The 11444-nt window shown below is 39.9% G+C and overlaps 1 protein-coding gene across 1 annotated transcript; it reads left to right on the forward strand.

Moving 5' to 3' along the window:
• Positions 1-1723: 1723 nt before the first annotated feature.
• Positions 1724-11170, forward strand: prokr1b (prokineticin receptor 1b; the record flags this gene model as incomplete). The annotated part of the gene is made up of 2 exons (XM_079249368.1): positions 1724-2091; positions 10465-11170. The coding sequence occupies 2 exons, from the start codon at positions 1724-1726 to the stop codon at positions 11168-11170; spliced, it is 1074 nt and encodes a 357-aa protein (XP_079105494.1).
• Positions 11171-11444: the final 274 nt, after the last annotated feature.

Below are 11444 nucleotides of genomic sequence, written 5' to 3' on the forward strand. Positions count from 1 at the left end.
AGAGAGGTGGCATTCTTCGGCTACGATGATGCACTTACTCACACGCTCACTCAGACACCTATATGCTGATTAAATGTCAATGAAATATTCCCAGGGGCAGTAATAGCTGAGATAGAATTTCCCCTGTAACTGCCCATCACCCCGTGCACATGGAAATCACTCAGAACTGAGGAGGTTGCCTGAGATATAAACTGCAATGCTTAAAGGTGAGAAGAACAGATCTTCCTTCATGCTCTACAAGGTATCGCACATAAAGGTGTTAATTTCTGCATCATTCCCCTCTCAAATGTTGGGCTGCAGATTGATTAATGGACATTCACCACACTGCTGAACTTTCAGCCACCACACACACACGCACACACACACACACACACACACACACACACACACACACACACACACACACACACACACACACACACACACACATGCACACGCAGTCAGAAGCTCGCCACCCTGTTTTTTCCACACGTACTTAAAGAGGTATGTGCGGTTTGCCCACCGGCTTCGTCGTCAGACGTGTCGCACGAGAAGCACGCGCAACTTTTACTTCCAAAGACGCGGCGCTGGGAGCGCAGTGGTCCAGCAGCAGATGCAGGGATTGTGCTGGGCGGCTGATGTAGACCCTGGTGTCTTCACTCACCGAACTGTCTACACAGAGGATTTCCGATTATTTTCCAAGAAAGAAACATTTTTTTTTTATCCAGCTGTAGCCTATTGCTCAGCAAAGTCACAGAACATTTGAGGCGTTTGCTGGTAAGTACCTGGAAGATTTACAATGTGGGATTATTGCAATGAATCTGCTTGCATGAAAAATGTTTAAAATGACAAGAAACTAACTATATATTATAGTATACATTTGCTTTCATAAAATCTTTCTAAACCCCTTATAAAGCACATTTTTGTTCTTTTTCAACATACATTTATGTAATTACCTTTTGCATGGCGACTTCTTTGTTGCATTTTTCCATGCATTGCCTTTTTCAAGAGTATTAGTCCTGATTCTAAAACAGAGATTTAACTGGATATTTTAACTGTCCTCTCTTTGCCTTTGTCACCTTTATTGAATGACTAAATCCACTCACCATGCCTCATAGAAATATGTTTAACTCTTCTAATTTATTGAAAGTATTTTTGTTTTTTGTTTTTTTTTACTGCATATTGTGCTTTCCATCATGATTTTATTGAGGCACATGGAGTGGAATTTGAGTTACTATCTTTGCAGAGTGGTCAATTCTGTTACCATGTTCTGTGTGGCGTTTTCTTGAATTGCTGAAAGGCCTCTTCGAGAGACAATCACTCAGTCTTCAGTTATAGTTCAGAAAAAACACAGTAGAGATTTTCACCTTTGAACCACTGAAATAATGTAATTTGTTTATATAAATCCTGACTGTACATTAGTAATGCTGAAATGGGAACTTTCTGTTCTAGGTGAAGATGCATCCCCTCTTCCACGGAAGATTCACACCCTTCAAACTTTCTTTCCACTTAAACAACTTAACTGAGGAAGAAAACACTCACCTCATGCATAACAACGCATCAGCAGTGTTCCCATAAACTGTTGGATTAATTATCTTGAAATCCAAGCTTTTTTTTCTGAATTATATACAGTGAATGCCAAGACATGAGCGACGCAAACATCAGCCACTTGTTAGCAGCTTCTAAAGAGATACAAGACAATCTCCCAGACTGGAAGTTGGAACATTATATAGAAGGCTACGATATGGATTATGGCATCCCGCCTGATGAAATCCCTGACACAACACAGGGCCAGGCTTTCTTTGTGGCCACCATCGTTATCGGGATTGTTCTCGTGTGTATCATGCTTGTTTGCGGGTTGGGAAACTTTATATTCATTGCCACGCTGACACGTTACAAAAAACTGCGCAATCTCACCAACTTGCTTATTGCTAATTTAGCCATCTCAGACTTTATCGTGGCAGTGGTGTGCTGCCCCTTCCTGGTAGACTACTATGTGGTAAAGCAGCTCTCCTGGGATCATGGATTGGTGTTGTGCGCCTCTGTGAACTATCTCCGGACCGTGTCACTCTATGTGTCAACAAACGCACTGCTTGCCATTGCAGTTGACAGGTGAGTATGTTAATAATATTAGAATAGCTGTGTGGGAGCAATTTAGAAATGTGTCGCTGCGAGGATGTTCAATAAGTCACTGGCTCTTGCAAAAATGCTCCAAAGTTGTCTAGTGAGAACTGAATCAATAAGGTTTCTGCACAGTATTTTTTATGTCAATATTTTCCCCACAAAGAATAACACAAAGAAGAAAGAAAGAAAGAAATACTAAACACATTTCAATACAGTCAAAGCTGAAGATGACATAGCAACTGCAAATACAAAGTACTTATGCAACTCTTTCAGAAATTTGATTTTAATTTTCTTTGTTAATGCAAGCTATTAAACATTGTTCTCTCTCTGGGAAATTGTGAATGATGGAGATGCTGGTGTAATTCGCTCCCATTAATCTGACTGGAAGCTGCGACAAAAAGCTTTTTAGACTCAGACGATCAACAGATGTCAACATATTTTTCTCCTGCTTGTTTAAAAAAGAAAAAGCAAAATTCATTATCAAATGCTAAACAGGTCTTTTGAATATGTTATCTGTTTTATCTTTTTTCCAAGCTACCTACTGGTTGTTATGGTAACAGTTAATGGCATACATTTTTGTTCTTTATGTTCAACATCAGTAGAAAAGTGTGAAACAAAACCAGGAGTGATACAGATGATGAATAGTGAAGGATAAGTTCTTGAACAAATGTTGATTTATGGCTACTCTACAGGAGGAGTTCATAGAGAGCATCCTGACAGTAAATCACTCAGAAGTAAACAATGGAGTGTTTAATGTCTACAAAATAGAGCGAGGGGCACTTTTTTTTCTTCAGAAATACATCCCTGATTAACTAGAAATTGCTTATCTGCCATCTTTTACTTATTACCCTCAAAGATAGACTTTTTCTATTATAATGAAATGACATCTTATCAAGGATTTAAGTCACGCCTTATTTCTAAATGATTATTACTACTGCTAGTCGTACATCAGACAAAGTATTTTTAATTATCTAATAATTCATTCATTCATTATCCTAACCACTTAGTCCAATGAAGGGTTGCGGGAAGCTGGAGCCTATTTCAGCTGTCTTTGGACGAAAGGCAGGGTACACCCTGGACATCTTGCCAGTCCATTGCAGGGCCACACAGAGAAAAACAACCACACACTCTCACACTCACTCCTATGTGCAATTTTAAAGTAACCAATTAACCTAACTTTCATGTGATTGGACGGTGGGAGGAAGCCGGAGTACCCGGAGAGAATGCACACATACATGGGGAGAACAAACAAACTCCACACAGAAAGACCACTGTCCAAGCCTCGCCCCAGCTGAGGATCAAACCCGGGACCTTCTTGCTGTGAGGTCACAGTGCTAACCACTGTTCCACCGTGCAACCCAATTACCTACTAATGTATTCAGAAAATATTTTCTATTCCTTCTTTAGCATATAATCTTTTTACTGAGGACTACAAATACATGTCATGAGGACAAGTATTTTAGATCACACCCAGTTAAAAGGTGTCTTTCTTCGCCTGCATTATGAATGTGCCCATGAATCTCAAAGCAAGTCAGGGGTTTTAAATGCTCCAAAGAAATAAACAGCAATTCAAAATAAATGTGAAGTTTAAAATGGAAATAACTGCATCTATTCTGGACCTGGTCATGAGTCCAGGGTCTACCTCACTTCTTGTCTGATAGCCCCTGGGATAGGCTCCACTTGTCCTTGTGTCCCTGAATTGTATTGAGGGGGTATGGAAAATGGATGGTTGAATTTCCTTCTATAGCACGCACAATTATGTGATGCATCAAAGGTCAACAGAGCATCAATATTGACTCCTCAATGCCTCTCACATCAAAGAGAATAACCTTTTATAGGCAGTGGCTTAATGCCATCTCATAGTTTTTCCTACATTATAAGTATACTTTTCCTAGTGATGACCAAACATTTTAGTGCAGCTGTCTCCAACCACCACAAAGTCTGGAAAAAAAAATTGAAAGATAATTGCTTGATCATGAAATTTTGTGCTGTAATAAGTTCAATGCACCTTGGATGAGAATAAGTAGATGTCAGTTTCACAGTTGTTGTGAAGGTGCATTGTACAATGTGATATAAAGTTACACTATATTCTGAGCAACATAATGTCATTTAGGCCAATTTATGAGCAATTTAGTCTTTGGAGTAGCCGAAGTAGCAGTTCTAGCATTATCCCCTCTTCATCTCAGATGCACATCAGTAACTTAGACTGGAAATGTTTCACACATGAAGTCATTTCTGCTTTTTGTTCACAATTTCCAGGTTTTCAGACATGAGAAGACTAAAAAGTACTTGTACCTGAAGAGAAACAGAAGACCATTGCAGCAGAAATATCTCCTAGCAAACAATTCTGCACCATTTCATTAATCGGACATAATGAAATCCCCCCAAAAACCTAATTTCATATAACTGGTGAATTAGCTTTTTCATCACATCAGGCTCTGTGCGTGCTGGCGCTGAATGTGTGCTCAAAAAATGGCAATATGTATGATCGTGGTGGTTCTGATACAAATCTCCATTTGAGCAAGATAGCATTTTAAGATGCTGCTTATTCTTATGAAAGTTACACCCAAGCATTAATCAGTGGTGCAGTTTTCTTTATTGTTTAAACAGGATGCATACCATCATAGCTGTCTCTGAGATTTGTTCTGTATTTATGTGCATGTAATACTTATCAAACAGAAAGACTTCTTTTTGTACACACCTAGGGATGTAAAAGCATATGTCTTGATTTATTTTGATTGATAAATTAGCTTCAAAAACTCAACATGAAACAGTCTTTTTGATTATGTGTTAAAAAAACAACAGGTATATATTCTCTCAAGATCCATGCATATCTGTTTGTTTGATCTATTTAGACCCCATCAGACACAGGCAGAATGAAGTATTCTTTAAACATTCATCACAGACAGATGTATGAAACAGAAAATCACAGTGCACACTTACAAAGTAGAGATTGAGCTTCTTAATGTGAAAGCCCTTAGAGTAAGAGCACATTAATCAAACGGTTTCAGTGTACATGATCCCCACCAAACAGTGTGTCAGTGACAATTGATGACAAGCTGTTAAAATCTGTAAAGCATTAATCAACAGGAACAAGATGTTTTCCTCAACGATAAGAGGATTATAAAGTTAAGCTGAAGCAGTGAGCTTAAAAACAGCAAACACAGGTTTACTTCACAAAGGTAGCATGAAGCAAATTCATAATTTAGTTTTGTTGCTTAACTGCTGGGTACATGAAGAAGCTGATGAGTTTGAATTCCATTAAGTTCCTGCAGACATAAGTTTATTCAGAGTTGAGAAGATCTTTAAACAAGCAAGAGCACAGCTGCAGTCACTGCGCATGGACGGGTCATTTCAACTTGTCACAATGGAAAAAAAAAGCACAAACAGATGCCTGCCAAAATTTTAGCTGCTTAAATTTCAGAGCCCTGCTGTTGTTACAGTGATTATTGGACGCTGACACACAACTACTAAACTGGTGTGTGCTACTATGACTCTCAGTTTCTCCAAGCAAAGATAGGATTGACTGCTATGGACTGGCGACTTGTCCAGGGAGTACCTTGCCTCTCGCCCAGTAATTGCTGGGATAGGGTTCAGCTTCCCACTACCCCGAATTGGAAGTGGTTAACAAAATTTTTTCATTTCATTTTCTGAAATTTCACTTTAATCCAATTCAGGGTTGTGGGGAAGCTGGAGCCTATCCCAGCTGGCTTTGGGCAACAGGCAGGGTACACCCTGGACAGCTCGCCAGTCCATTGCAGGGCCACACAGAGAGATGAACAACCACTCACACTCATTCCTAGAGGCAATTTAAAGTAACCAATTAACCTAATGTGCATGTTTTTCATGGTGGGAGGAAGCTGGAGTACCTGGAGGGAACCCATGCATACACGGGGAGAACATGCAGACTCCACACAGAAAGGCCACTGACCAAACCCCTCCCCAGCCAAGGATCGAACCAGTGACCCTCTTGCTGTGAGGTCACAGTGCTAACACCGTGCAGCTGGTTAACAAAATAAATGGATGAAAGTTAAGGTTAAGTTGTGCACATTCAAACCAAGTGAATGAGCAAATAAAAGTTAGCTTAATGGGCTGCACAGTGGCATAGTGGTTAGCACTGTGGCCTCACAGTGATTATGTTGCTGGTTCAAGCTGTGGCTGGGGATAGGTTTAAATGGTGGCCAATTTGTGTGGAGTTTGCATGTTCTTCCTGTGTATGTGTAGGTTCCTTTCAGGTACTCTGGCTTGTTCCCACTGTCAAAAGACATGCATGTTAGGCTAATTGGTTAAACTGCCCCTAGTAGTGAGTGGAAACATGAATAGTTGTTTGTCTCTCTGTCTTGGCCCTACCATGGACTGGCAACCAGTCCAGGTTGTTCCCTGCCTTTCACCCAATGATGGCTTAGATGGGCTCCAGCTTCCCTCAACCCTTAACTGGAGTAAGTTGTCATGAAATAAATGTAGTTAGCTTAAGTTTATTCATTTATCAGACCTGATTTATCAAGATATGTGCCAGATAGGATCAACCATGCATGCATGGGAAGAACATGTAAACACTTCAGAAAGGCCACAGCTGCTATAAAAACTAGGTACCTACCTACTGGGAGATGATACCCGTATCCACCACCATGCTTCCCATGGTTGAAATTAGGTTTGAAAAATAACATGGTTGTGGTTAGGTGGTGACTTCTTTAAAACTTATCAAATAAAAGTGCTTCAGCATGGAAAACATCCCCTTCCATTAAAATACAGTATCATTTCTCTAGATTTCTGGCCTATTAATCCAGTCTCCCTTTTTTTCCTTTTAAGTTTATCTAATCATCAGGTATTTTGGTTCAGGCCCTGGTCATTTCACACATCAATTACTGCAGTTCCCTTCTGGTCTGGCTGCATGCTCGGTCAAACCTCTACAGATGATCCAGAACACTGCAGCACGTCTGGTTTTCAACCAACTAAATGAGCTCATGTCCCTCCACTGCTAATCACACTTCACTGGCTTCCGTTCGCAGCATGCATCAAAGTTAAAGCTTTGCTTCTGGCTTGCAAAACAATAACTCAAACGGCTCCTGTCTACCTTCACTCCTTAATCCAGAGCTACACGTCCTTTTGACAGCTACGTTCCACCAGTGAAAGACACCTCATGTTACCACCAATACGTGAAACCAAATTACTAGCCAGACTCTTTTCCTCGGTCAGACCACGATGGTGGAATGATCTCCCAAAGTCTGTCCATTCTGCAGAGTCCTTGTCTACTTTTAAGAGCGAGGTGAAGACTCAGCTCTTCAAGGAGCACTTCCACACTTAGTTTAGCTATATTTGTCAGAGGAGTTGGAGAACTTAGCCCAGTTCTTTGCAACAAATATTATGGTATAAATTCTTCATATTTTAACGAAGGTAATATTGTGGGGTGGAAGAAAAACAAACAAACAAAAAAATTGTGTAGCACTTCATATAAGGACCTGCGTCCAACTGGACAGTCCACTAGCACCTTCCTATGATTTCCTCTACTTTTTGATTTCGTGCTTGTGTTGTTCTTACTCATATGTAAGTCCCTTTGGATAAAGGCGTCTGCTTAATGACTGTTGAATAGAACTGGTATTTCTTAGCCATATACAGTACCTATTGTAGGGATCGGTCTTCGTGAGCCATAGTCCTACAAGTATCGGATGTTTTCTTGCTTTAACACATCTGATTCAACTGAATAAGTCAGTGAGGAGAACTTGATAGGATGTTGGATCCATCTAAAACCCACAAGACAATGACTCTTGAGGGCCAAACTCGTCTAGCCCTGACCTACAGCCATGAACACCTCTAGGCTTCATCTTGCTTGAGGAAGTAAACAGTTTGCCAGTTGTCCATTTGGTTTGCTGTTGAAAATGTGCATTTTAAGCAGCAAAATTATTATTATTGACATTAAAAATTGGACAATGTTTCTAATTGTTACAGCCCGGTTGAAAAGGCTGCAACCAAGAAGGGAGGCAAGCAAAAAAGTGGGTGTTTTACAAAGAAAAGTTTATTAAAGAAACAATCAAAAATTGGAACCTAACCAAAACACAACCTAAGCAACCTAAACCAAAGTAAAGCAGTGCCATGCCTGCACAAACCCAGGGTGATCTCCCAGCCCAAGCCTGGGAGACAGACTGAGCTCAGGCTGGTAACGTGGGGCTGTCACATAATTAAAATTCTGTGCTAAAGTGCAAATTATGGTCAGAAATGTTCTAATGCATCCCTGTACTGAAATAATACAAGATTAAATCAGTTTTAAATGAACTGAACCCATGCATCTCATGCATGTTATAGCCAAATGGCATATTAGTTTAAATCACTTTGTTCCCACAAATATAAAGTTTGTTCACGACTCATTTATTTAAGCATGATTTGAAACACTTGAACATGGAATGATCATTTTTGCCCTTTTGCCACCAGGAACTCCATCACTGCTTGATATCAGACGTTATAATAGATGTAAATTCTTTCCATTTGAATTGAGTCACCAACCTGAAACTTGTAGTGGCAATAGTTGATATAACAAACGAGCATAGAAAAATGTCTACACCAGTTTATGGTAGCAGTCCCTTGACTTTCTCGTCCACACGTGCTTCTCAGATATTTAGAGATTCCAGTATCAAGGTTTTGATAATAACAATGAAAGTTGGAGTGAAACAGATGGTTGATGAAAATTTTACCATGGCGGACTTAAATATATTGAAGAAGGCTTCCCTTTTATAAAGCAAGTGAAATGTTCAGTCTTCTTAAGTCCAAAGAAATCCTTACAATAAACACAGATCACCAGAGAGCCTCCTTCAGCTTATGCAGACTGTAAGTGTCACACATTCTCTTTTTAACCGGAATACATGTTTTTTTTTTTTTTTTTTTTTTTTTTTTTTTTTAAATTTGTTCAGATAAGACAGAATAGGCACTTTATTGTTTAAACCTGAGGTTATTATATCTGCTTGTGTTTCTTTATCGTGTTTCTTTATCCAAAGGGGTCACTTACCTAAACATAATCAGAAAGGAGAAAACATTCAGTGACAACTGAACATAAAAAGAGCAGAAAAACCACATCTTTCATGGAGGAAATCTACACAATGCTCAAAGTTTAGCTCAGATTTAAGGATTACGGCATGATTTGTGCTTAAAATGTGATATCATAATTGGGCAATGAACACTAAGCCTGTCAAAGAGATTATTCTAAAATATTGAGCCAAACATACTAAACGCAGCTCAATGTGGATAATCTTCAGTCCTGCTTTAATGTTTGAATTTCACATCCTAAAGAGATGGCATGATTAAGTGATAAATGCATAAAGAATATGGAACTGAACCTACTTGAGTTCTTAAAGACACAAAAAGCAGAGGATAATGTGACTAGCCATTAGTTGAAGGCAGGCAGAGGCAGGTGAGAGTAGGCGTGCTGATGAGCAAACGGGGGCTCCAAGGAAACACAGTGAAAACATCAGGAAGCAGCAGTGATCTGGCAGGGAACTGCTGCAGTCTGCAGCCAGATTAACCTGCTTCTTTCCTGGTGAGAGGATGGTTCAAGCAGCTGAGGCATTGCCAAGCTGCAGGACCAAGCAGGACAGCCCACCCAACACTCCACTTGGAGCTAAAAGCAAACAAACTTCATAATGATCTCCAGCCCAGCAAGCTGCTTCACAATGTAGGCATTTAGGACTTGAAGTTTAAGTTACAGTAATGGTTTCCCAGAATACAGATTTAGTATATCTTCTCAACAGTCTTTTTGATACAGAGACCTTACTACAGGCACGTTACTACACTCTTCTGCAATGCTCTTGCCCACTCTTCCTCACATCCCTGCACTCTCTGAACTTTCTCAACTCTTTGCTTCGTTTTTTGTACTTTTAAAGATATTGCACACAACATAGCAAAGCTTAGATTTAGGAAACAATGCTTCAAATGTGGTTATTTAGTTTCTCCAAATATTTCTGGTCTGCTAACTTTCCAAATATTGTTTATAATTATGTAAAATTCATCATTCATTCTTAGTGTACTTAAAAAGAAAATGTTGATTTTACAAAATGAGAAAAGTTCTGATCCTAGAAATGTTCACCTATTGATGTTGATATAGGCACTTTTTGTTTCAGTTGTTGGAAATGCAGGACTGAGAAGAACATTTTTCTATCCATAAAATTACCTTCTGTCAGTATAAAATATTCAGTCTGCTAAATAATGGCACACTATGTATTGAACTTAATCTTCCACTTGTAGCTGGAAGCCATTTGATGAATTTATAGAGCTTACACAGCACTCAGACTGCTTAAAATGCTGCTTGGTTCCATTGTTTCATAGATTTATTGTCTTCCTCTCCAATGATAGAAAATTATGTCTGTGTCCCTTCAGGTACATGGCCATAGTCCATCCTTTGAGACCTCGTATGAAGTATCAAACTGCCTACTGTCTAATAACAGGCGTCTGGATTGTTCCCATTCTCATATCTATTCCCTCTGCCTACTTTGCTTCTGAGACCACGTACCCTCATGGCGGCTCCACTCCAACCACTCACAAAGTCTTCTGTGCCCAGATATGGCCAGTGGACCAACAAGCTTACTATCGTTCCTACTTTCTGTTTGTTTTTGCTGTGGAGTTTGTTGGGCCTGTGATCGTCATGGCAATGTGTTATGCCCGTATTTCCCGTGAGCTCTGGTTCAAAAATGTTCCAGGTTTCCAGACGGAGCAGATTAGGAAGCGTTTGCGTTGTCGCCGCAAGACAGTTTTGGTTCTGATGGGCATCTTGACGGCATACATCCTGTGCTGGGCACCGTATTATGGCTTCACCATTCTGCGAGACTTCCATCCAACCCTCATTTCCCGGCAGAGAAACTCATTGGTGGCTTTTTACATCATTGAGTGTATTGCGATGAGCAACAGCATGATCAATACATTCTGCTTTGTCAGCGTCAAGAATAACACAGTTAAGTACCTGAAGAAAATTGTGCTGCTGCGCTGGAGGTCAACATATGTGCCTACTAAAACTGTGGATGAAATGGACATGAGGACCTCCTCCATGCCTGTTACCGAGGAGATTGAATGCATTCACCTGAGGTGAAGAGAAGACTGTCATTGTCTTTGCAGTTTGGACGGTTGATATCCATAGTCTACTTTGTTGATCGTAATGACTTTGACAAGGAGTTTTTGCTCAAGCTGTAGGAAGAAGTGAATCTTGATGAAATGCTGGGAAACTTCAACAGCAGCACTTTGACAGGGAGAACATATTGCATTAGCAGCAGAGTATCGAAAACAATCTGTGTGATGAAATTGTGATTGTTGTTTCATGGCGTGGCTTTATGTTGTGCCCTGAAAAATATTGGAATTTCTGTACA

Source organism: Telmatherina bonti (genome assembly GCF_933228915.1).
Source record: "Telmatherina bonti genome assembly, chromosome: 11".
In the NCBI taxonomy this organism is placed as follows: Eukaryota; Metazoa; Chordata; class Actinopteri; order Atheriniformes; family Telmatherinidae; genus Telmatherina; species Telmatherina bonti.